Source organism: Coregonus lavaretus (genome assembly GCF_964263955.1).
Source record: "Coregonus lavaretus genome assembly, contig: HAP1_SCAFFOLD_2356, whole genome shotgun sequence".
NCBI classification, from domain to species: Eukaryota; Metazoa; Chordata; class Actinopteri; order Salmoniformes; family Salmonidae; genus Coregonus; species Coregonus lavaretus.
This window is the reverse complement of record NW_028164549.1, coordinates 29,043-54,066: the sequence shown is the minus strand read 5'-3', so window position 1 is coordinate 54,066 and position 25,024 is coordinate 29,043. Positions and strand designations below refer to the sequence as shown.

The following is a 25,024-nucleotide window of genomic DNA, read 5'->3' as shown; positions in this document are numbered from 1 at the left end:
CACTCTGTTAGCCCTACTCTGCTCGACACAATGACATTATAAGGAGGTTTTAGAATAGTGTGACCCCATCGCTTTGTAAGGTACCTTCTCGCGGACTACTTACCCCTCATCACCTCGCTTCCCCCATCTATCATCCTCTCTCTCTTACACACCCTCTCTCTCTCTTACACACCCTCTCTCTCTCTTACACACCCTCTCTCTCTCTTACACACCCCCCCTCTCTCTCTTACACACCCTCTCTCTCTCTTACACAACCCCTCTCTCTTACACACCCTCTCTCTCTTACACACCCTCTCTCTCTTACACAACCCCTCTCTCTTACACACCCTCTCTCTCTCTCTTACACACCCTCTCTCTCTCTTACACATCCTCTCTCTCTTACACACCCTCTCTCTCTCACACACCCTCTCTCTCTCTTACACACCCTCTCTCTCTCTTACACACACCCTCTCTCTCTCTTACACACACTCTCCCTCTCTCTTACACACACTCTCTCTCTCTCTTACACACCCTCTCTCTCTTACACACCCTCTCTCTCACACACACCCTCTCTCTCTCTCACACACCCTCTCTCTCTCTTACACACTCTCTCTCTCTCTTACACACACCCTCTCTCTCTCTTACACACCCTCTCTCTCTCACACACCCTCTCTCTCTCTTACACACCCTCTCTCTCTCACACACCCTCTCTCTCTCTTACACACCCTCTCTCTCTTACACACCCTCTCTCTCTCTTACACACCCTCTCTCTCTTACACACCCTCTCTCTCTCTTACACACCCCCTCTCTCTCTTACACACCCTCTCTCTCTCTTACACACCCTCTCTCTCTCACACACCCTCTCTCTCTCTTACACACCCTCTCTCTCTTACACACCCTCTCTCTCTCACACACCCTCTCTCTCTCTTACACACCCTCTCTCTCTCTTACACACCCTCTCTCTCTCTTACACACACTCTCTCTCTCTCTCTTACACACCCTCTCTCTCACACACACCCCCTCTCTCTCTCACACACCCTCTCTCTCTCTTACACACCCTCTCTCTCTCTTACACACACTCTCTCTCTCTCTTACACACACCCTCTCTCTCTCTTACACACCCTCTCTCTCTCACACACCCTCTCTCTCTCTTACACACCCTCTCTCTCTTACACACCATCTCTCTCTCTTACACACCCTCTCTCTCTCTTACACACCCCCTCTCTCTCTTACACACCCTCTCTCTCTCTTACACACCCTCTCTCTCTTACACACCCTCTCTCTCTCTTACACACCCCCTCTCTCTCTTACACACCCTCTCTCTCTCTTACACACCCTCTCTCTCTCACACACCCTCTCTCTCTCTTACACACCCTCTCTCTCTTACACACCCTCTCTCTCTCTCACACCCTCTCTCTCTCTTACACACCCTCTCTCTCTCTTACACACCCTCTCTCTCTCTTACACACACTCTCTCTCTCTCTTACACACTCTCTCTCTCTCTCTTACACACCCTCTCTCTCTTACACACCCTCTCTCTCTCACACACCCTCTCTCTCTCTTACACACCCTCTCTTTCTCTTACACACACCCCCTCTCTCTCTCACACACCCTCTCTCTCTCTTACACACCCTCTCTCTCTCTTACACACCCTCTCTCTCTCTTACACACACTCTCTCTCTCTCTTACACACACCCTCTCTCTCTCTTACACACCCTCTCTCTCTCACACACCCTCTCTCTCTCTTACACACCCTCTCTCTCTTACACACCATCTCTCTCTCTCTTACACACCCTCTCTCTCTCTTACACACCCCCTCTCTCTCTTACACACCCTCTCTCTCTCTTACACACCCTCTCTCTCTCACACACCCTCTCTCTCTCTTACACACCCTCTCTCTCTTACACACCATCTCTCTCTCTTACACACCATCTCTCTCTCTTACACACCCTCTCTCTCTCACACACCCTCTCTCTCTCTTACACACCCTCTCTCTCTTACACACCCTCTCTCTCTCTTACACACCCTCTCTCTCTCTTACACACCCTCTCTCTCTCTTACACACCCTCTCTCTCACACACCCTCTCTCTCTCTTACACACTCTCTCTCTCTCTTACACACCATCTCTCTCTCTTACACACCCTCTCTCTCTCACACACCCTCTCTCTCTCTTACACACCCTCTCTCTCTTACACACCCCCTCTCTCTTTTACACACCCTCTCTCTCACACACACCCCCTCTCTCTCTTACACACCCGCTCTCTCTTACACACCATCTATCTCTCTCTTACACACCCTCTCTCTCTCTTACACACCCTCTCTCTCTCTTACACACCCTCTCTCTCTCTTACACACACTCTCTCTCTCTTACACACCCTCTCTCTCTCACACATTCTCCCTCTCTTTCTATCTCTATCTTTCTCCCCCTCTCTTTCTTTCCCCCTCTCTCCTCCTTCCCCTCTTCGTCTTTCCCCCTCTCCTTCCTTCTGTTCTATCAGTCCATAATAAGTGGCAGGCAAGGAGGTATAAGGTTATTGTTCTGAGAAACAGCTACTTCCACGCCGGCCATTATTTTTAAATGACTACCTAATGATGTTCCACCTGGGTAACGAGACCAGGTGTATGCAAATGCCTATGGATCGTCTCACAAAGATGACAACGTCCAGATCTTTGGGGCCATCAATCAGACCTTTTCTGCTTCTATGAGTAAGGTGTTCAGTGATGTTGAAACACAGGGATGGGTATAGATGTTGAAACATTATGGATCGAGCTTGGTACATTGTGCATACAGCATTTATTTGTTTGGCCAATAGATAGCTAAAGAAACCATTTACAAAGTGAAGTGGAATAGTATGTAATAGTTGTCACAGGTACTTTAGAGGGTATTTTCTGGTTTAACACTCACCTTATTGGTGGAACCAGATTTGTTTAGATGTGTGTGTGTGTGTGTGTGTGTGTGTGTGTGTGTGTGTGTGTGTGTGTGTGTGTGTGTGTGTGTGTGTGTGTGTGTGTGTGTGTGTGTGTGTGTGTGTGTGTGTGTGCCTATGTGTGTGTTCATTGAGAGTGATTTGTCGTATTTGACAGGTGTGTAAAGGGACTCTTCAATTTTAATGAGACCAATGCATCGCTTCTCCCTGTGTCCCTGTGTTCCACGGTGTGCGTAGGCAGCTAACAGAATGAATGCAACAACTGTCACGGGTTCTGCCAAGACTGCCCTTCCTTCTGGTTCGGGCAGGCTACGGCGTTCGTCGTCACCGGAATACTAGCTGCTGCCGATCTATGTTTCATGTTTCTATGTTCATCTGGTTGTTGTCTAGTGTTGCACACCTGTTTCCCATTATGGTATTATGTCCTTCCCTATTTAACCTGTTCGCCCCACTGTGTGTTGTGCGTGTTTGTTACTTGTTTCGAGTGACGTTTGTGAGCGGGTTTGCTCCTCCCTGTGTTGGAGGTTTTGCTTGGTTCTTTACTATACAGTAAAGTAGATTTTCATTTCATTCTGTGTCCTGCGCTTGACTCTGGCCTACCGCATTCCACAGACATTCATGACAACAACCAGCATTCTAATGTATTCCGTAATACATATTCAATTTTCCCTTTGAGTCAAGCAGGTCTTAGTCCCTATTTTTGTTGCGCTGATATTCCACCCTGGGTTCAGGAAAGGTTGCGAGGACTTCCAGGGTCATGGACTCAACATAATGGTGTTGGTTGCTAGATTAAAACACAGTTTTGATTTCCCAGGGGCTGGGCACATGTATCTATGTTCTAAAATGTTTTCTTTCATCCCTCAAGACATCAGGCTCTGTAACGTCCAAGCTAGTGTCTCTCTCTCTCTCTCTCTCTCTCTCTCTCTCTCTCTCTCTCTCTCTCTCTCTCTCTCTCTCTCTCTCTCTCTCTCTTTGAGTCCTCCTGTATAAATTAAGAATCATACCAAATACATCCATCCAAGGTGTCGTTAGTGATGTTTCAGGTAGCTTTTAAAAAAAGACAACGAGATGTGGCCTTTTATCTAATACCATCTGCTTTCCATACTCTACTCTACCCTACCATCCATCAGAAGCATCCCTTCCCCAAGGGTTTATAAGAGCAGGCAAACTCTGACTCCTTCTATTGTGAGCTGTACATACCCTTGTGTACAGACAGTCCGTATTCACACACACCTGAGAGTACTTAGCCTCTCCACCACACACATACAGTAAGAGACCCTGTGGTAAGAGGTGAAGCCAGAGGCAGGAGACTCACTGGAGAAACAAGCTGAAGACTTTGGTTCCTGACCACAATGCACTTGAGACAAGGGTAAGATAAACCTTCATGAAATTACTTTGGAAATTACTTTGTAATACTTGAATTAAATGTTTTGTATTGAATGTTACTTTAGTCTCGCTTTTTTGTGTATAGTTTATTTATTGTATTATATTTAATATGATGAATTTACACTGCTCTCTGGTTGTCACGCCCTGGCTCTGGGGACACTGTTATGTTGAGCCAGGGTGTGTAGATTTCTGTGTTGTAGGTCTAGTTGTTTCTTTTCTATTTTGCCAGTGTGGTTCTCAATCAGAGGCAACGAGTGTCAGCTGTGGCTGGTTGTCTCTGATTGGGAACCACATTTAAACAGGCTGTTTTCCCACAATAGTTGTGGGATCTTGTTCTAGTTGGTTTGTGTTAGACCGTTGACTGTCACGTTATCGTTTTGTTGTTTTGATCGTGTATCACCTATAATAAATATGTTCGCATTCAACGCTGCGCCTTGGTCCTCCTCTCTTACCGACGAACGTGACAGAAGATCCCACCAGAACGGGACCAAGCAGCGGGTCCAGGAGCCATCGCCAGGGAAAACCCTAGCGGATATCCAGCGCCTCCTCGACTGGGTCAAGCCGGGTGAGGAAGAGAGGGGCTTGACGTGGAAGCAGAAGGGCGAAAGGCTGGCGAGAAGTATGGAGACCTGGTCCACGGGTAGGAGTGAAGCCCATAACATTTTTAGGGGGGGGGGCTAACGCTGTGGACGACGGGCCAGCAGGAGACCGCGACAGAGCGGCCCAGCGGGTTGGCAGAGGAGGCCGCCAGGTTACGGGGGCCACTGGTCGAAGAGGGGATGGAAGGTGTAGAGGCACGGCGAAGGGTACTGGGGTGTGTTACCAGTCCGGTCCGGCCCGTTCCAGATCCCTGCGTAGGGCCAGTGGTGTGTGTCCCCAGTACGGTCCGGCCTGTTCCTGCTCCCCGCACCAGGCCAATGGTGCGAGTCTCCAGCCCGGCACGGCCTGTGCCTGTTCCCCACACCAAGCCAGTGGTGTGCGTCGTCAGCCCGGCACGGCCCGTGCCTGTTCCCCACACCAAGCCAGTGGTGCGCATCGCCAGCCCGGTTCGGCCCGCTCCTGCCCCCCACACCAAGCCAGTGGTGTGCGTCGTCAGCCCGGCACGGCCCGCTCCTGCTCCCCACACCAAGCCAGTGGTGTGCGTCATCAGCCCGGCACGGCCCGTGCCTGTTCCCCACACCATGCCAGTGGTGTGCGTCGTCAGCCCGGCACGGCCCGTGCCTGTTCCCCACACCAAGCCAGTGGTGTGCGTCGTCAGTCCGGCACCGGTCAGATGCTTCACGCCGGAGCTAGAGCAATCCGCTCCACCAATGTGCAGTCCAGCTCCGGCCAGCGGGGCCAGACCGGACCAGGGGTACTTTGGGGGGTTGGAGAGGGAGCGGGGATCAGGCCCGGAGCCGGATCCACCGCCTAGGCGGAGTGCCCACCCGGTCCCTCCCCTGTGGTATTTGGTTGGCGCGGTCGGAGTCCGCGCCTTTAGGGGGGGGTACTGTCACGCCCTGGCTCTGGGGACACTGTTATGTTGAGCCAGGGTGTGTAGATTTCTGTGTTGTAGGTCTAGTTGTTTCTTTTCTATGTTGCCAGTGTGGTTCTCAATCAGAGGCAACGAGTGTCAGCTGTGGCTGGTTGTCTCTGATTGGGAACCACATTTAAACAGGCTGTTTTCCCACAATAGTTGTGGGATCTTGTTCTAGTTGGTTTGTGTTAGACCGTTGACTGTCACGTTATCGTTTTGATCGTGTATCACCTATAATAAATATGTTCGCATTCAACGCTGCGCCTTGGTCCTCCTCTCTTACCGACGAACGTGACACTGGTGTCTTTGAGATTGCTTATGTTTTTAGGCAGAAGAAAAGTCACCAAAAAATTGAAGAAATAGAGTACGCCTAGTATAAATAATATTGACAGCAATTTAGCACTTATTTCGTAATACAGCACATTACTAGGTTACAATTCAAATGTATATAATGTATCACAGTGCATGTTGATTTCTGGAGTGTGTGATGTGAGTGTTAACGCAGTAACCCATTGATGTATAATTCAGTGAGAATATCTAGTGTACTGATAGCGTGTTTGCATTATATGCTAGACAATTGGTATATGAGAAGGTACTGAGTTTATCTAGTAAAGTAGGAGTTTAAAGTGTGTGACCTTCATTATTTCACTGAGTGTAAATGTGAAAGTAATATTAAAAGAGTGAGTCATCTCTCGTGAACAGACTGCGTAAGCACAAATGGTACCGTTGATCTGGCATGACACAACAGGATGCATGAGATGACGAGCAACGTTAGTTCTGGTGGGTTTTTCCGTCACTGGCTATTTGGACAAATCATGATTTCGCAGGTGTTAGCATCTTTCGAATTTCGGAAGAGGATGGGACTTTCGGCCCGTAACTTGCAAAGAGAGAGGGTGGAGCTCTTCGTTCTGGTTCCAATCCTCATTTTATCTCTTCTTTTAACACGTATGGACCCAGAACTTAATCAAGCATCTGACCAATTATACAAGACTTTAGTTCTGGGTTATCCGAGATTGAAAGAGTGAGTGAATATGAATGTACTGTATCACAAGAGAATAAAACACTAATATGTTTTCTTCCGATTGGCTGGCTGGTGTTGGTTGGTGGGCCAGTCGAGTGGATTTAAGGATGGCTGGTTTGGCTCCTCCCGCTGCCTCACGCCTCACCCTCCTGCTGCTGACCATAATGGCCATGACTCTGGTGACCTCCAGCTACCCTCAGCCATGCCTCCGACCCATACACAGGTAAGACTCACTCAGTGTCCCAATTACCTGTCCTTCCTCCCTGTAAGACAGAAGTAAGACAGAGAGTGAATCCTCATTCTTCCCGTCCCCTATCTTTCATCTTCTCCACGGATTGAGGACAGAACTTGTTTCTTCTGACATTTTGAAAAGGAGGCGAGGTGAGTCGGTTGAAAGAGGTCATGAGGAACAAGTAAACAATTTAGAAATTCACCCAGATAGTCCATCCTGTTTCTCCCCCTTTTCCCCAAAAGTGTGAGCTCCCTTCATCTTCATCTTGACTCCTGAACAGCTAATCATGGCTACCCGGACTATTTGCACTGCCCCCCCACCCCATCTTTTTACGCTGCTGCGTCTCTGTTAATTATTTATGCATAGTCACTTTAACTCTACCCACATGTACATATTACTTCAACTACCTCAACTAGCCGGTGCCCCCGCACATTGACTCTGCACCGGTACCCCCCTGTATATATAGCCTCCCTACTGTTATTTTATTTTACTTCTGCTCTTTTTTTCTCAACACTTTTTTTGTTGTTGTTTTATTTTACTTTTTTATTAAAAATAAATGCACTGTTGGTTAAGGGCTGTAAGTAAGCATTTCACTGTAATGTCTGCACCTGTTGTATTCGGCGCATGTGGCCAATAAAATTTGATCTGATTTTGATTTGATTTGATCTTTATCTACCCTTTTACTGTTGTAATTTGAGACTAAGACACCATGGTAGTGAGATCAATCTTTCTATGGTAGTGAGCACTATTGTTCCTGTAATTGTAGTGAGTTCTATCAATAGAAATGGTTCTATCGTTCCTAGTGAGATCCATTGTTCTTATATGGAAGAGTTCTATATATAGAAATGGTTCCTCGTGAGATCCATTGTTCCTATATTGGAAGTGAGTTCTATCATTCCTGTTCTTCTGTCTGCTTCCAGAGGCACCCCTCCAGGCGATTCAGGAGACTCCAACAAGAGGGAGGAGTGGGAGGTTCTCTGGCCCTCCATCTCGCTCCGTGATTGGAGCATTCAGATGATGTCAGCCCAAGACCTTGGTGCGGCCAAGAGCAAGGCAGAGCTCCTGGGGGAGCAGTGGCTCCCAATGGTGGGCCAGTCGCAGATGGATGAGGACATGGCCAATGGCTGGCTGGGTGACTGGGCTCTGCATGAGGAGAAGAGGAACATCGTGGTGGCAGATGATGCAGTGTTCAGGGAGAAGAGTAAGCTGTTAACCACCATTGAGAGACAGAAGTGGCTTATCTCCTATATGCAGAAACTTTTTGGTCGTCAACTCCCAGTAGTAAGATGACTGCTCTAAGCCTGTACATAAATAACGTACCCTGATTTCAACAAAACAATTCATAGCGTACCCTGATTTAAATAATTACGTTTTCTTTCCGAATTTAAAAGTCAATAAAGATATTTATCAGATCTTTATGTGATGTTTGATGAAGGATAAACTGTGAATGTGGAGCATCAATTGACACAGGATTTTTACATGCATTTGTTTACATGATTGTTTTGATCCAGTTCAATTGTTGATTGAACTAATAAATACATTGAGAGACTTCCATTGCGATGGTGCCATCGTTGTTCAGCTGTGGGTCTACCATGGGGCTGTTCATAATGAGGAAATCAAGCAAACGATTGATCATTGTATTAATATGGTTATTATTCCTCCATGGTTCCTATGTTCTTATGTTTAAAAATTTTTTTTTGGTCATATGGAAATTCACACATTTTTTTTAGCTGATGCACTTAACTGATGGTCTCTGCAGTCTGGTGGAAGGTGTAAGGCAGAGGTGTCAAACTCATTCCATGGAGGGCCTAGTGTCTGCGGGTTTTTGGTTTTTCCTTTCAATTAAGACCTAGACAACCAGGTTAGGGGAGTATCTTTACTAATTAGTGACCTTAATTCATCAATCAACTACAAGGGAGGAGTGAAAACCTGCAGACACTCTGCCCTCCGTGGAATGAGTTTGACACGTAATGTAATATACAGCAGGGTTAGGGTAAATTGAAAAGCAGTTTGTAATTTACTTCTCAAAGGGACCTGCGGCCAGAATTCAACCTGAGGCGGGTTGCAGGGTGCTTGATTTGAAGGTCAATTCCGAATGAGCCGACATCTGCGCGGGAACATTGACTTTAAAAGGTGCATTGTCGACAGGACTCTACAACGCGCTTCGCATTGAATCCCGGCCTGAATTGTGTGCACACATGTGTGTGTGTGTGTATGTGCGCGTGTGTGTGTGTGTGTATGTGTGTATGTGCACGTGCCTGCGTGCGTGTGTGCGTGCGTGTGTGTGTGTGCGTGTGTGTGCGCGTGCCTGCGTGTGTGTGTGTGTGTGTGTGTGTGTGTGTGTGTGTGTGTGCGTCTAGGGGAGCACAAACCCTTAGCTAAGAACTTGGACAGCAGATGATGATCTATTCCCCCAACATCCAAGTTATGATGTGTTAAAAATTGAATATTTTAATAAACTTATGATGAGAAAATAAATGGGTGCCGAAGCTAAATACACCAGCCTGACCCCATTACTTTTGGAGAGTGGACCATTAATTTGGTAATGCGGCAGACCTGTGATTTATGAGTTAATATCTCTCTCTCTCTCTCTCTCTCTCTCTCTCTAATGTTTATTATCATGTTTTACATGTGCTTATGACAATATAGGCAGACTTGTGGCTATAATAAGCAGAGAGCTGTCATTCAGCAACGATGAGCCCTGTATGTGTGTTTGTGTGTGTTTTTCTGTATGTGTGCGTGAGTGTGTGCCTGAGTGTGCGTGTGTGTGTGCGTTTATGTGTGTGTGCATTATAGATTTTAAAAAAAAGAGAAATGCCATGGCAGCCGCGGGGCAATTTAGATGTAGCCCAAAAACCTGCATCCCGCGACCAATACATTTTCACCCCTTCAAAATCGTTATCAAAGTAGCCCAGTTTCAGGAAAACTGCAGACATGGCAACCTTGGATGGGGCTTTCTTGCACTATAAGACTCCGAACCCCAAGACAAGTCTGTTGGAACCGGTCCAGAACTGCTCAAAGTCCCCCAAATAGGGGACTTAACATATAAGAGTTAAAGATTAAGGCTTGCCTCTTCATCTGTCCTGTTTGGATATCCGTTTTGTAGTCATCTGCAACAATGCTCATTGGTTATTTCTTGTCTAGGGTCCAAGGGGAAGTGGCCATAGAATCAGAATCAGCTAGAGACCCAGAGACCCGGCTAGCTCTCTGCTCTGCTGTGATAGATAAGTAGACCCAGGACAGCAGAGACTATTATTTATCACCGGACCCAGTGGTGCTACCTGGCAGACTCACCCAATCGGCAGACTCTAAATTGCTTTCTGCAAACCAATGATTCCCCTCCATTGATGCTGCTTCTCTATCCTACTATACGGTACCCTTTTTTTCTTATTGCTGTAATCTGTTCCCTCTCCTGGCCATGTTACTGTATGACCTCCCCTGGTCGTCTTTTTCATACTCCTGGGCCACAGCACCCAAATACTTATTTACAGGAACTAAGTAAGACTTCAGCATCTTATTGTGCATTTTGCATGGTACTGTATAGCCTGGGACATGGTACTGTATAGCCTGGGACATGGTACTGTATAGCCTGGGACATGGTACTGTATAGCCTGGGACATGGTACTGTATAGCCTGGGACATGGTACTGTATAGCCTGGGACATGGTACTGTATAGCCTGGGACAGTACTGTATAATCGTCTGTCCTCGGTCGCAACACTCACTACCGAGTTCCAAACTGCCCCTGGAAGCAACGTCAGCACAAGAACTGTTCGTCGTGGGCTTCATGAAATGGGTGTCCATGGTCGAGCAGCCGCACACAAGCCTAAGATCACCATGCGCAATGCCAAGCATCGGCTGGAGTGGTGTAAAGCTCGCCGCCATTGGACTCTGGAGCAGTGGAAACGCGTTCTCTGGAGTGATGAATCACGCTTCACCATCTGGCAGTCCGACGGACGAATCTGGGTTTGACGGATGCCGGGAAAACGCTACCTGCCCAAATGCGTAGTGCAAACTGTAAAGTTTGGTGGAACAGGAATAATGGTCTGGGGCTGTTTTTCATGGTTCGGGCTAGGCCCCTTAGTTCCAGTGAAGGGAAATCTTAATGCTACAGCATACATTACATTCTAGAAGATTTTGTGCTTCCAACTTTGTGGCAACAGTTTGGGGAAGGCCCTTTCCTGTTTCAGCATGACATTGCCCCCGTGCACAAAGCGAAGTCCATACAGAAATGGTTTGTCGAGATCAGTGTGGAACAACTTGACTGGCCTGCACAGAGCCCTAACCTCAAAGCCACTGAACACCTTTGGGATGAATTGGAACGTCGACTGCTAGCCAAGCCTAATCGCCCAACATCAGTGCCCGACCTCACTAATGCTCTTATGGCTGAATAGAAGCAAGTCCCCACAGCAATGTTCTAACATCTAGTGGAAAGCCTTCCCAGAAGCAGCAAAGGAGGAACCAACTCCATATTAATGCCCATGATTTTGTAATGAGATATTCGACGAGCACTTTTGGCCTTTTAGTATATTCTGTTTCCACCATAAAAAAAAAGTTAAGACATTGTGTATCTCTCAGCTAAACACATCTATGGTAATTTGAATGTTGTTTGAGAGCTTGGTCTTTCATGTTTTATACTAAATATTATGCATGCATGTTTCCTGCCAAAGAAAGAGCATATGGATTTTTCATTGTATATTTTTAAAGTAGAGTTTTATAAGGTATGTGTATCACACAAAAACAAGCACTCACCCCCCCCCCCCCCCCCCCCACCCACACACACACACACACACACACACACAATGCTACATAAGCACACACAAACACACACACAAACACACAATGCTACATAAGCACACATACTAAGACACATTGAGAAACTATAAGGGCTGTGGACCCTCTTTATTATTCCATTAGTGCTGAGCTCAGGGAAACACAGAGGTGTTTCATCTAGTGCCCATATTAGGACAGCCTCTGAGTCACAAGGAGTGGGTATAGTCAGGGCCCGTATTCACAAAGTATCTCAGAGTCAGAGTGCTGAACTAGGATCAGGTCATTCCTCTAATTCATTATGATTTATAAGGCAAAACTGATCCTAGATCAGAACTCCTACTCTGAGATGCTTGATACATACGGGCCCAGGTGTCTGACACCACCTTCTTGTGACTCTAAGGATGTCCTAATATGGACACCATACATATGGTCTGGTCTCGTACTTTAAAAGCCTCACAGTAGCATGGTAATTGGATCCCTTTCTGAGAGGCTTACACCTAATAAGCAGCTTTACCCATCCTCCATCCCTCCATTCCTCCCACCCACCACCCCCGACACACACTGCCCCTCTCCCCAGCCCTTTACCCATCCTCCATCCCTCCATTCCTCCCACCCACCACCCCCGACACACACTGCCGCTCTCCCAAGCCCTTTTCCTCCCACTCCCACCCTCCCTCCCATCTTTCTTTCTTTCTCTCTAACTCACTCCCTCTCTCTCTTCTTGCTTTCTCTTCCACCGTCCACCCCTCCCTCTCTTTGTTTCCCTCTAACCATCCTCACTCTGAAATTCCTCAAATGAATGCTGCTTCAATGACAGTGTATATATATATACACTGTATGTATGTATGTGTATATATATATATATATATATATATATATATATATATATATATATATATATATATATATATATATATATATATATATATTTAAAATGACAAAGAGAATTACAGCATTACACCATCACTTAAAAACATTGTCTTGGAATTACAAAAAATCCCAGTGAGTCAAAAAGGACAAGGAGTTTACAGGAGACCTGGGTTCAAATACTACTGGAAATCTTTCAAAAACGTTTAATGTTTGCTCTAGCCTGCCTGGAGTGCCAGATGGGTGTGGTTTTCAGTATTGCCACTATTCAATTGGTTCCATTGTGCCAGGCAAGCTCAATCAAGTCCAGAAATAGTATTTGAAATTATTTTGAGTAGTATTTGCACAAAGGTCTGGTTAACTGGTAGACTATAAGCTCCTGTCAGCTGAGCTGGGCTTTGTATCTGAGGTCTCCAGTATGTGTCTGTCTGTCTGCTAGTCCACCATAGAGAAGTATAGAAACACACACAATAAAATAGAAAAACACATCAGTCTTTATCAGAATGATCTCATCAGTTCATCTGGTAGGCTGGCTGGCAAGGCGCTGGGCCGTTTTCCTGAGCTGGAGCGGCCTCAGTGAAACATGGTGTTTCTTTCTGCTTCTGCCACCCCATAGGACGGGAACAGTCTTGGTTGGGGTCATACTGAGCTCTGAGAAGTCTAGTCCAGTCTAGCTGTGCCCAGGGTCAGACACGTGCCACCATTTTCACACTACTGAGCCAAGCTAAGCCAAGCTGTACTGCACTGGTAGTTGCTGGAAAGCACAGTGTGAAAGAAAAATACCAAAGACATCACAGCATGGATCCGCTCGGCATTACAGTGTGAAAAGGATCTAACTATCCATGGGCGAGGGTCATGTGTCTATGACCTCGGTCGGTGAGAGTTCATCGGGGAGGCTAGTGGTGGCATTGGGTAAGGTCTGGTTGTGCCCGTGGCTGTGACCCACAGAGTTCCCTTGCTGCAGCTCTAATGCTATACCTGCCATGCTAGGGTCCTGTGGAGGGAACTCCTTCACCTGCCTCCTGTACTCCAGAAACGTACAGGCCTTCGTGGCTATGGCCACCACGTTCTTCCCTATGAAAATTGTGGAAACCCTACTATCCTGGAACAGCACCATGTTGACCCCGCGGATCAAGATAGTCACTATGTTTATAGTAACGAGACTAAGAACAGGGTACAGCATCATCTTCTGAGGCGAGACGTGTTCCCCCTGGACACTGATCTCAGAGAGGGATACGCAGGGCAGGATAAGGAGGAGGATGTAGCAGTAGAAGAACATCAGTCCCTCGGCCCAGATGGGCAGGCCCGTCCGCTGGGGCTCCCACAGGTTGGCCTGGATGTCCAGAACATCCAGCAAGTCCAGGGCCACCCAGAACAGCCTCCCCCGCATGTCCTCCTTCTTCCGGAAGGTTCTCACGTACTCCATGCTGTCCAGAGCCACAAGGACCAGGTACAGCCCCGGGACGCACACAGAGAGGAGTAAGGTTAGAGCCTTCCGGGCCACTGTCTCCAGGCTCTTCCTGTCCGCCTTGTAGTTCTAGAAGATATAAGACATTCTTTGTTGTTAATTGTCAGAGAGATATTGAAATGTGTCTTTTTCAGGATCTCTGTCAGTATCCAGCCCTGTCAAGTCCCGACATTAAACTATGAGATCAGGTTGCAGCATCCCCTCCCCGCCCCCCAGCCAATACACACACATACACACCCCACGGTTAGCCACAGTGCAGCGTCCCTGGAGCAGTTTAGGGGCGAAGTATCCTGCTCAAGGGTACAACGAAAGGAGATGGTATCTGGGATACTGATGCCAGCAACACTCCAGTTGCCGGCTGTAATGGCAATATTTAAGATGAATAAAGTTAATATTCAGTTTAGAGTGTTTAATGCAATGTTTAGCATATTTCTATATCTTCCCTTTCTGTACTACACATGATTTCCAGCGTTCTGTTTGTAACACTCGGGTTGATGGTCACTAGACTAGATGTTATGGATTAAACTAATATCTGCTGATAGTGATTGACGCCAGACTGGAGGTGCAAGGACTGAGGACACTGATAATCATTTTATTATGTGAAACACTGTGTGATTCTTTTGCAGCTGACAGTCAATGTCTTTTGTTTGGACTTCCAGAAGCCTCTCTGGCTGGTGTTTAAGGTACACTTGGTGCTGTCTGATTAGGATATTAAGGGTCTCCAAGAGGCCAGTTAGAAATGTTCTATGCATCTGTTCTGGAGGTGTCTCCCTGAATTCTTGTAATTAAACCGTATTGATTTTGAATGACTTCATCAATGACTGCTCTCCTTTTTGTTCACCTGGAAAGTCCTATTACACCGGCCCACTCCCCACCAGATTTTCCCCGGTAGGCACTGGTATTGGAACTCATGACCCTCTGGTTTCTGGCCCAGCCGTCTCCCTACCTGGAAGACGAAGTAGAGCTTGATCTCCAGGACAAAGATATAGAGGAACCAGAGGATCATGGCGTAGCCGCGACGGGCGGTCTTCACCTCAGCCCCGACCCAAACCGCCACGTAGCGCAGCACGATGAGGAAACAGATGTCTCCCACCAGCACGATGATGCACACCCCGATCTACAAATACACATCATACTTCATTTACCTAACATTAAAATCGCAAAACAGTTTCTACAGTAAAACAATATATTGAAATAAATAAAAAGCAAACAATTGAAAGGCAATGAAAGAGATGAAAAAAAAAAAAAAGGATGTCAAAACAGTAAAATCACTGATTAAAAGGCCAACTTTAAATAATTTTGTAATTCAAAGCTACAGTCTACGAATGGTACATCTATTTTCGGACTTTTAAATTAATGATGTATAGTTTTATTCTTTTTTGAATCACAGACTACAGCTTAATAAAAAAATGTTTAAGGCCTCTTACCTTCCTGGGCCCCTGGTTCTGCTCTACCAGGTAGGCGTCCATAAAGGCCATGCTGGTCATGATCACCATGGTGGTCAGGCACACGTGGCGCTTGTCTGGCTGCGGCAACACCATGGTGGGTAATGGGGGTTGTAGTTTTACAGAGCTGAACTTCCTGTTGTAGTCCTCCAAAACAAAAGTTGCAGTTTACAGTTTTCTCAGTCAGTTATTTTAGGGGCAAAAGTCAAGTGTACCTGATCAATCCCAACTAAATTAACAGATACATTCAGATTTTTTTACATTGTTGAAAAAAATGCACTTGGGATAATTGCATTGATATATTATGGTCTGTTTAAGCCATGCAGACTGGTGCATCCCCTATCTCAGCGCAGTTCCATTGAGTCTGCTGTGCTACTGCTGACATCAAGGTCTCACTACACAACTCCATAACCTGGGAATCCCCTCAGTAATACAATGAACATAGCAGTTGGGCTTTATTGCTCCATAGGAAAATGACAAATCCACGTATCTTCAGTTGTAGACTTTCTAGTGGCCGAGTCCTCACGGAAGGACCACGTCTATTGGTGTCAGCTGATCATGTGAGTCAGCATCAGTTAGCAGCATTTTCCTGAGGAAAATGTGTGTGCTTGCTTCAATTGTCCAAAGGTATCACTGTGTCTTCACTGTGGGGCTTCTAAAGAGAATCTACTGATGAGACAGGCCTCGGAGAGAGAGAGATGCGTAGTTCCTGTGATGAGTCCTGTACAAGTCCAGAGTAACTGTTTCTCCTCTGTCAGTCTGTAGAGTCTGGGGAGAGAGAACAGAATAAGTGGTTAGTTTAGCCCAATCTGTGTTCTAGTTGTATGCTGCGTCTAATCTCCTGTGATTACACACTGTTACAGCAGGGGGCAGTAGTATGACTTGGATTCATGTTATAAAGGTAACCACATACAGAAGACGATGGATACACACCTATGTGTGTATAACACACACACACACACACACACACAATATATATATATATCCTGTGAAATTTCCATTTAGCTGAATTGCAAATATACGCCTGTGTTAATCCGGCTTAGTGGGCTGGCATTGGAAAAACTACAATAAAGGGAATGGAGAGTAGACTCAATAAACATGCCAATACAACCCCATACCTACAGAGCTGCCAAACACTTCCACGTTCATTACCTTAAACCTTCTCAATATATTGTTACTGTCCTCTCTAGGTTCAGACTGGAAAGATAACACTCCCTTTTTCCACCATGTAATGTTCTTCAGGTATTCAATATTTCATACCAGTGTATTTCTTTGACCTTTGCATGATACTGTAAGTGGCTGCCGCCTGCTGTAACAGTAAAGTGAGGTACATCCAGGGCTTATCTAGTCCCTCCTCTTATTTTTTTGGGGGTTGCAAAATCAAGAATTTCCCGCAAATTAAGCGAGGGCTTTCAAATTTTACCCCACTATATACCTTCGTGTGACTGTCCTTGTCTATCAGTGTACCAGTGTTTTGTTACTTGTCATGTTTTGTGTTTTTTGTGGACCCCAGGAAAAAGATCTACTGTCTCTGCAAAAGCTAATGGGGATCCAAATAAACAAATAAACTCTTTCCGCATAAAACAGTCAAATCATTGCAATATTATTGCATACAACTTACCGCAGTTCAATAAGAGGGCTCTCAATTTCAACCACTCACCGCACATTTACTTCATAATATGGTTTAATCAAGCCACACGTCAACAAAACTTTTCCCTCGTCAGCTCGTTTCTGCCCCCAAATATCACAAAAAATCCCAGACACTGTTTATCTCCCAATACAGCTAATGCCATAAATAGAATAACTAGAATGGAAATCAAGTCCATTCTAGGGATTCTATTTCTATGTCTAACACTCACCAGGCAGTGCCTAGACCAGAGCTGCTGCTGGCTTCCATAGCAACCGCAGGCTTCTATTGAGGAAGTGTAATAATAAGGGATGATGAGCCTAAAGCAGCGGGGAGCCAGGGCCTTCTGGGAACAGAGAGATTATCACCACGAACCACTGAGACTAGGAGGTGTGTGGAGGGAAGCGGAGAGGAGAGAAGAGCTATGTGTGTTAGAGAGAAGGACAGGAGGGGAGGAGTGTGGGGGTTTTGTGTGTGGGAGAGGAGAGGAGGAGAGGCAGAGGGGAGGAGAGGAGGAGAGGAGAGGAGGAGAAGGGCTAGACTGTGTGCTGTAGGGGAGAGGAGGAGAGGTCAGGGGCTATGCGGTTTGCAGAGAGGAGAGGAGCAGAGGAAGGAGAGGACCATCCTCAGTGAATTTCAGAAAAATTTAATAGCGAAACATTAACAAAGTTTTCCTTTTTAGATAAAACTATACTAAATACAGTGGGGAGAACAAGTATTTGATACACTGCCAATTTTGCAGGTTTTCCTACTTACAAAGCATGTAGACGTCTGTAATTTTTATCCTAGGTATACTTCAACTGTGAGAGACGGAATCTAAAACAAAAATCCAGAAAATCACATTGTATGATTTTTAAGTAATTAATTTGCATTTTATTGCATGACATAAGTATTTGATCACCTACCAACCAGTAAGAATTCCGGCTCTCACAGACCTGTTAGTTTTTCTTTAAGAAGCCCTCCTGTTCTCCACTCATGACCTGTATTAACTGCACCTGTTTGAACTCGTTACCTGTATAAAAGACACCTGTCCACACACTCAATCAAACAGACTCCAACCTCTCCACAATGGCCAAGACCAGAGAGCTGTGTAAGGACATCAGGGATAAAATTGTAGACCTGCACAAGGCTGGGATGGGCTACAGGACAATAGGCAAGCAGCTTGGTGAGATGGCAACAACTGTTGGCGCAATTATTAGAAAATTGAAGAAGTTCAAGATGACCGTCAATCACCCTCGGTCTGGGGCTCCATGCAAGATCTCACCTCGTGGGGCATCAATGATCATGAGGAAGGTGAGGGATCAGCCCAGAACTACACGGCTGGACCTGGTCAATGACCTGAAGAGAGCTGGGACCACAGTCCCAAAGAAAACCATTAGTAACACACTACGCCGTCATGGATTAAAATCCTGCAGCGTAAGTAGGAAAACCTGCAAAATCGGCAGTGTATCAAATACTTGTTCTCCCCACAGTATATTAACCAAATAATTGATTAAAACACACTGTTTTGCAATGAAGGTCTACAGTAGCCTCAACAGCACTGTCTGTGTAGCACCATGGAGTAGCTGGAGGACAGCTAGTTTGTCACGGTGCTGTGTATGGGTGTGGTGTGGAATCAGGCGCAGGCAGCAGAGGGTAAGTCCAACAAGACTTTACTGAGCACGAAAAAGTAATCCAAAACAGCCCGGAGGCAAAAGACGCACACAGGCGTAAATACAAGCGCACACACAGGTGCGTAAATCTCTCCTCAACACAACAAGGAGGAAGCTCAGGAAAATAGCGTACCGACACGGGTAGCGCAACCACGACACGAACAATCACACACAACACAAACCTAACAACAAGGAAACTAAATAGGGTGCTAAATGAGACCTAACACAAAACAGGTGTGACTAACAGACAAAACCAAACAAACACGAAACATCGAGCGGTGGCAGCTAGAACTCCGGAGACGACGACCGGCGAAACCTGCCCGAACAAGGAGGAGGAGCCGCCTCGGCCGAAACCGTGACAGTACCCCCCCCTTGACGCGCGGCTCCAGCCGCGCGCCGCCTCCGGCCTCGGGGACGACCAGGGGGACGCGGAGCAGGGCGCGTAGGATGACCACGATGGAATTCGGTCATCAGGGACGGATCCAGAATGTCCCTCCTTGGCACCCAGCACCGCTCCTCCGGACCGTACCCCTCCCACTCCACGAGATATTGGAGACCCCCCATCCGGCGTCTCGAATCCAGGATGGTCCGAACCGTGTACGCCGGAGCCCCCTCGATGTCCAACGGGGGCGGAGGAGTCTCCTCAATCTCAAAGTCCTGGAGTGGACCAGATACCACCGGCCTGAGGAGAGACACATGGAACGAGGGGTTAATATTCTTGTAATCAATAGGTAGTTCTAACCTGTAACTCACCTCGTTCAATCTCCTCAGGACTTTAAAAGGCCCCACAAACCGCCGACCCAGCTTCCGGCAGGGCAGGCGGAGGGGCAGGTTTCTGGTTGAGAGCCAGACTCGATCTCCAGGTGCGTACACTGGCCCCTCACTGCGGTGTAGGTCGGCGCTCGTCTTCTGTCGACGTATGGCACGCTGCAGATGGACGTGTGCAGCGTCCCACGTCTCCTCCGAGCGCCGCACCCACTCATCCACAGCGGGGGCCTCGATCTGGCTCTCATGCCATGGTGCCAGAACCGGCTGGTACCCTAATACACACTGAAAAGGGGTTAGTTGGGTGGAGGAGTGGTGGAGAGAGTTCTGTGCCATCTCGGCCCAGGGCACATATCTCGCCCACTCCTCCGGCCGGCCCTGACAATATGACCTCAGAAACCTACCCACATCCTGGTTGACTCGTTCAACCTGCCCATTACTCTCCGGGTGGTAACCCGAGGTAAGGCTCACCGAGACCCCCAAACGTTCCATAAATGCTCTCCAGACTCTGGAGGTAAACTGGGGGCCTCGATCGGACACTATATCCTCGGGCACCCCGTAATGCCGGAAGACGTGAGTAAATAGAGCCTCAGCGGTCTGTAGGGCCGTAGGCAGACCCGGCATGGGAAGGAGACGACAGGCCTTCGAGAACCGATCCACAACGACCAGGATGGTGGTATTCCCCTGGGAGGAGGGAAGATCGGTAACAAAATCCACCGAGAGGTGAGACCAGGGTCGTTGTGGAACGGGCAGGGGCTGTAATTTACCCCTGGGCAAGTGTCTGGGCGCCTTACACTGGGCACATACTGAGCAGGAGGAGACATAAACCCTCACATCCCTGGCTAACGTTGGCCACCAGTACTTCGTACTAAGGCAGTGCACCGTCCGGCCAATACCCGGATGTCCAGAGGAGGGGGACGTGTGAGCCCAATAAATCAGCCGATCCCGGACCTCGAGCGGGACGTACACCCGACCCACCGGACACTGTGGAGGACTAGGCTCGGTGCGTAACGCCCGCTCGATCTCCGCATCGACCTCCCACACCACCGGTGCCACCAGACAAGACTCCGGTAGTATGGGAATGGACTCCACGCACCTCTCCTCCGTGTCATACCGACGGGACAGAGCATCTGCCTTCCCGTTCTGGGACCCAGGGATGTAAGTGATCTTGAACACAAACCGGGCGAGAAACATAGTCCATCGAGCCTGGCGAGGATTCAGTCTCCTAGCTGCCCGAATGTACTCCAGGTTACGATGGTCAGTCAAAATGAGGAAAGGGTGCTGAGCCCCCTCAAGCCAATGCCTCCACACCTTTAGGGCCTGTACTACGGCTAACAGCTCCCTGTCCCCTACGTCATAATTCCGCTCCGCCGGACTGAGCTTCTTATAATAAAAAGCACAGGGGCGGAGCTTAGGTGGTGTACCGGATCGTTGAGAAAGAACTGCCCCGATACCGGCCTCAGACGCGTCCACCTCAACTTGGAAGGGTAAAGTGGGATCCGGGTGCGCCAACACCGGGGCCGAGGTAAACAGGTCCTTCAGTCTCCCAAAGGCCCTGTCCGCCTCAGCTGACCACTGCAAGCGCACCGGACCCCCCTTCAGAAGAGACGTTATGGGAGCTGCCACCTGTCCAAAACCCCGGATAAACCTCCGGTAGTAATTCGCAAAACCCAAGAACCGCTGCACCTCTTTAACCGTAGTTGGGGTTTGCCAATTACGCACGGCGGACACTCGGTCCACCTCCATTCTCACCCCTGACGCAGACAACTGGTAACCCAAAAAGGAAACTGACTCCTGGAAGAACAGACATTTCTCAGCTTTGACATACAGGTCATGCTCCAACAGTCTCCTCAATACCCTGCGCACCAGGGCTACATGCTCGGCCCGAGTAGCACTGTACACAAGAATATCATCTATGTACACCACTACTCCCTGCGCCTGCATGTCCCGGAAAAGTTCGTCTACAAACGATTGGAAGACTGATGGAGCATTCATTAACCCATATGGCATGACGAGATACTCGTAATGGCCGGATGTAGTACTAAATGCTGTCTTCCACTCATCGCCCTCCCTAATGCGCACCAAGTTATATGCGCTCCTGAGATCCAATTTTGTGAAGAACCTTGCCCCGCGTAAGGACTCCGTCATGGTCCCAATCAGAGGAAGTGGATAGCTGTACTTCACCGTCACCTGATTGAGACCGCGGTAATCAATACACGGACGCAAACCTCCATCCTTTTTCTTCACAAAAAAGAAGCTCGAGGACGCGGGAGAAGTGGAGGCCCGTATGTATCCCTGTCTCAGAGACTCGGCAATGTAAGTCTCCATTGCCCTTTTCTCCTCCTGTGACAAAGGATACACATGGCTCCGCGGAAGCGCTGCTCCTGTCTGGAGGTCTATCGCACAATCCCCTTGTCTATGAGGTGGCAACTGTGCCGCTCTGGTCTTACTGAACACGAGCGCCAAATCCTCATACTCAGGAGGAATGTGCAGTGCTGACATCTGGTTCGGACTCTCCACCGAGGTCGCCCCTACGGAAACACCCAGACATAACCCCTCACACTGAGCAGACCACCCTTTAAGAGCTTTCTCTCGCCACGAAATAGTAGGATCATGGGTCATCAACCAGGGAAGCCCCAGTACCACCGGATACGCAGGAGAGTCGATAAGATAGAGTTGAATCGTCTCCTCATGACCCCCCTGCGTCATCATCCGAAGTGGCGCTGTGACCTCCCCAATCAACCCAGATCCTAACGGACGACTATCTAGGGCATGTACAGGAAAGGGTTTGTCGACTGGAAGGAGGGGAATCCCTAACTTAACACAGAATCTCCGGTCTACAAAATTCCCAGCTGCGCCTGAATCGACTAGCGCCTTATGCTGGGACCGAGGTGCAACCTGTGGGAAACAAACAGGTAAGGTAATGTGAACAACAGAAAGCTCTGGGTAAGTAGGGCGCCTACTCACCTGGGTGGACTCCCCACTGTACGACCTGCTCTCTCCCTCACCAGGGGACCCTCCCCAGCACCTAGCCGCGGTGTGCCCTCCGCGCCCACACTTGGTGCAGGAGACTGCCCCCCTCGGGCTCCTACCTCTTCTCCCTCTAGCGCCAGCACCTCCAAGCTCCATCAGACACTGCTCGGAGGCGCTGGAGGGTGGAATGGGGAGCCCCCACCTGGGACGTCCGCGGGTCGCCAGCAGGTTGTCCAGTCGGATGGCCATGTCCACCAGCTGGTCAAATGTTAGTGTACTGTCCCTGCAGGCTAACTCCCTGCGGACGTCCTCCCGAAGGCTACATCGGAAGTGGTCTATGAGGGCCCTCTCATTCCACCCCGCATCAGCCGCTAGAGTCCGGAACTCCAGCGCGAACGCCTGAGCGCTCCTCATCCCCTGTCGGAGGTGGAATAGACGTTCCCCCGCCGCTCTCCCCTCTGGTGGATGGTCGAAGACCGCACGGAAGCGACGGGAGAACTCCGCATAGGTGACGGTGGCGAAGTCTATTCCCCTCCACTCGGCGTTGGCCCACTCCAACGCCTTGCCGGTGAGACAGGAGATGAGGGCGGAAACGCTCTCGTATCCCGAGGGCGCCGGGTGTATGGTGGCAATGTAGAGCTCCACTTGTAGGAGGAACCCCTGACACCCGGCAGCGGTGCCGTCGTACGCCCTCGGGAGCGAGAGCCGAATCCCACTGGGTTCCGGTCGATGGACGGGCTGGTTGTCCGGTGGTGAAGGTGATGGTGCGATAGGTGGGGCTATGGGAACCCCGCTGGTCTCCCATCGACGAAGGGTGTCCATGACGCCCTCCAAGGCGTGCCCGATACGGTTGATCCGGTGCTCGTGTCCAAGGAGACGCTCCTCCATGGGGTCGACGGGTGCTCCTGCTGATTCCATCTAATGGTGTGTGATTCTGTCACGGTGCTGTGTATGGGTGTGGTGTGGAATCAGGCGCAGGCAGCAGAGGGTAAGTCCAACAAGACTTTACTGAGCACGAAAAAGTAATCCAAAACAGCCCGGAGGCAAAAGACGCACACAGGCGTAAATACAAGCGCACACACAGGTGCGTAAATCTCTCCTCAACACAACAAGGAGGAAGCTCAGGAAAATAGCGTACCGACACGGGTAGCGCAACCACGACACGAACAATCACACACAACACAAACCTAATAACAAGGAAACTAAATAGGGTGCTAAATGAGACCTAACACAAAACAGGTGTGACTAACAGACAAAACCAAACAAACACGAAACATCGAGCGGTGGCAGCTAGAACTCCGGAGACGACGACCGGCGAAACCTGCCCGAACAAGGAGGAGGAGCCGCCTCGGCCGAAACCGTGACATAGTTTCCGTTTTCCTCTGGGTACATTGACTTCAATACAAAACCTAGGAGGCTCTTGGTTCTCACCCCCTTCCATAGACATACACAGTAATTATGACAACTTCCAGAGGACGTCCTCCAACCTATCAGAGCTCTTGCAGCATGAACTGACATGTTGTCCACCCAATCAAAGGATCAGAGAATGAATCTAGTACTGAAAGCATAAGCTACAGTGAGCTAGCATTGAGTGCATAAAATGTGGTGAGTAGTTGACTCAAAGAGAGAGAAAGACAATAGTTGAACAGTTTTGAACAAATTAATTTATTCAAAAATGAAGTAGAAGCAAGAGAGAGAGTGAGAGAGAAATAGCTATATTTCATTGTATTTATTTCACTTTCACTTTTACTTACTTAGTTAGCGAATGCAGCCAGCTACACTAAAATGGCCAAAAGTATGTGGACACCTACTCATATCCCTGTCCAATGGGAAATGGAAAATGTGTTCAATTACCCTAATTTTGTAATCGATTCGGACACCCTTGATGGACTAATCAATGAATGTATCTGACCACAGGGTGTATATCCTGGAGACCATGGGGAAGCACAGCTCCAGCACTGAGATGCTGCAGGAAATCAGGCAGATGATGACCCAGCTGAAGAGTTACCTTATCCAGAGCACTGAGCTACAGAACCTACTGGAGCCTAATGTCTACACAGAGGACAAACTAGGTGAGATACAGTCTAACATGTTAGAGGCTAGATACAGTAACATAGTCTAGCAGTTGTAATCAAAGAGTTACTGCAGTTGGTAGAGCATGGCGCTTGCAATGGCAGGATTTTGGGTTCGATTCCCCGGGCCTGTGTAATTCTCCTTGATATACTCAACATTCATCTGTTAATACACAGCGTTAGACACATCATTCTCAAAACTCCTCTTGCTCCTTATTTTGAGACCCCCCCCCCAGAAAGTAACATTTGATTTGTCTGATACAGTTTCTACCTGGCCGTGGCTATATTCATAATTGAATAATAGTAATAATATATTCCATTTA

General features: G+C 48.1%; 1 protein-coding gene and 1 pseudogene across 2 annotated transcripts; one reads left to right on the top strand and one right to left on the bottom strand.

The window, feature by feature from the left end:
• Positions 1–6,936: 6,936 nt before the first annotated feature.
• Positions 6,937–8,343, top strand: LOC311116911 (tuberoinfundibular peptide of 39 residues-like; annotated as a pseudogene). The gene is made up of 2 exons: positions 6,937–7,052; positions 7,982–8,343. The product of its transcript is annotated as a tuberoinfundibular peptide of 39 residues-like (transcript).
• A 5,209-nt stretch (positions 8,344–13,552) lies between these two features.
• On the bottom strand, positions 13,553–15,708 carry LOC311116906 (transmembrane protein 121-like; the record flags this gene model as incomplete). The annotated part of the gene is made up of 3 exons (XM_084191930.1): positions 13,553–14,236; positions 15,114–15,284; positions 15,595–15,708. The coding sequence occupies 3 exons, from the start codon at positions 15,706–15,708 to the stop codon at positions 13,553–13,555; spliced, it is 969 nt and encodes a 322-aa protein (XP_084048056.1).
• Between the last annotated feature and the right edge of the window lie 9,316 nt (positions 15,709–25,024).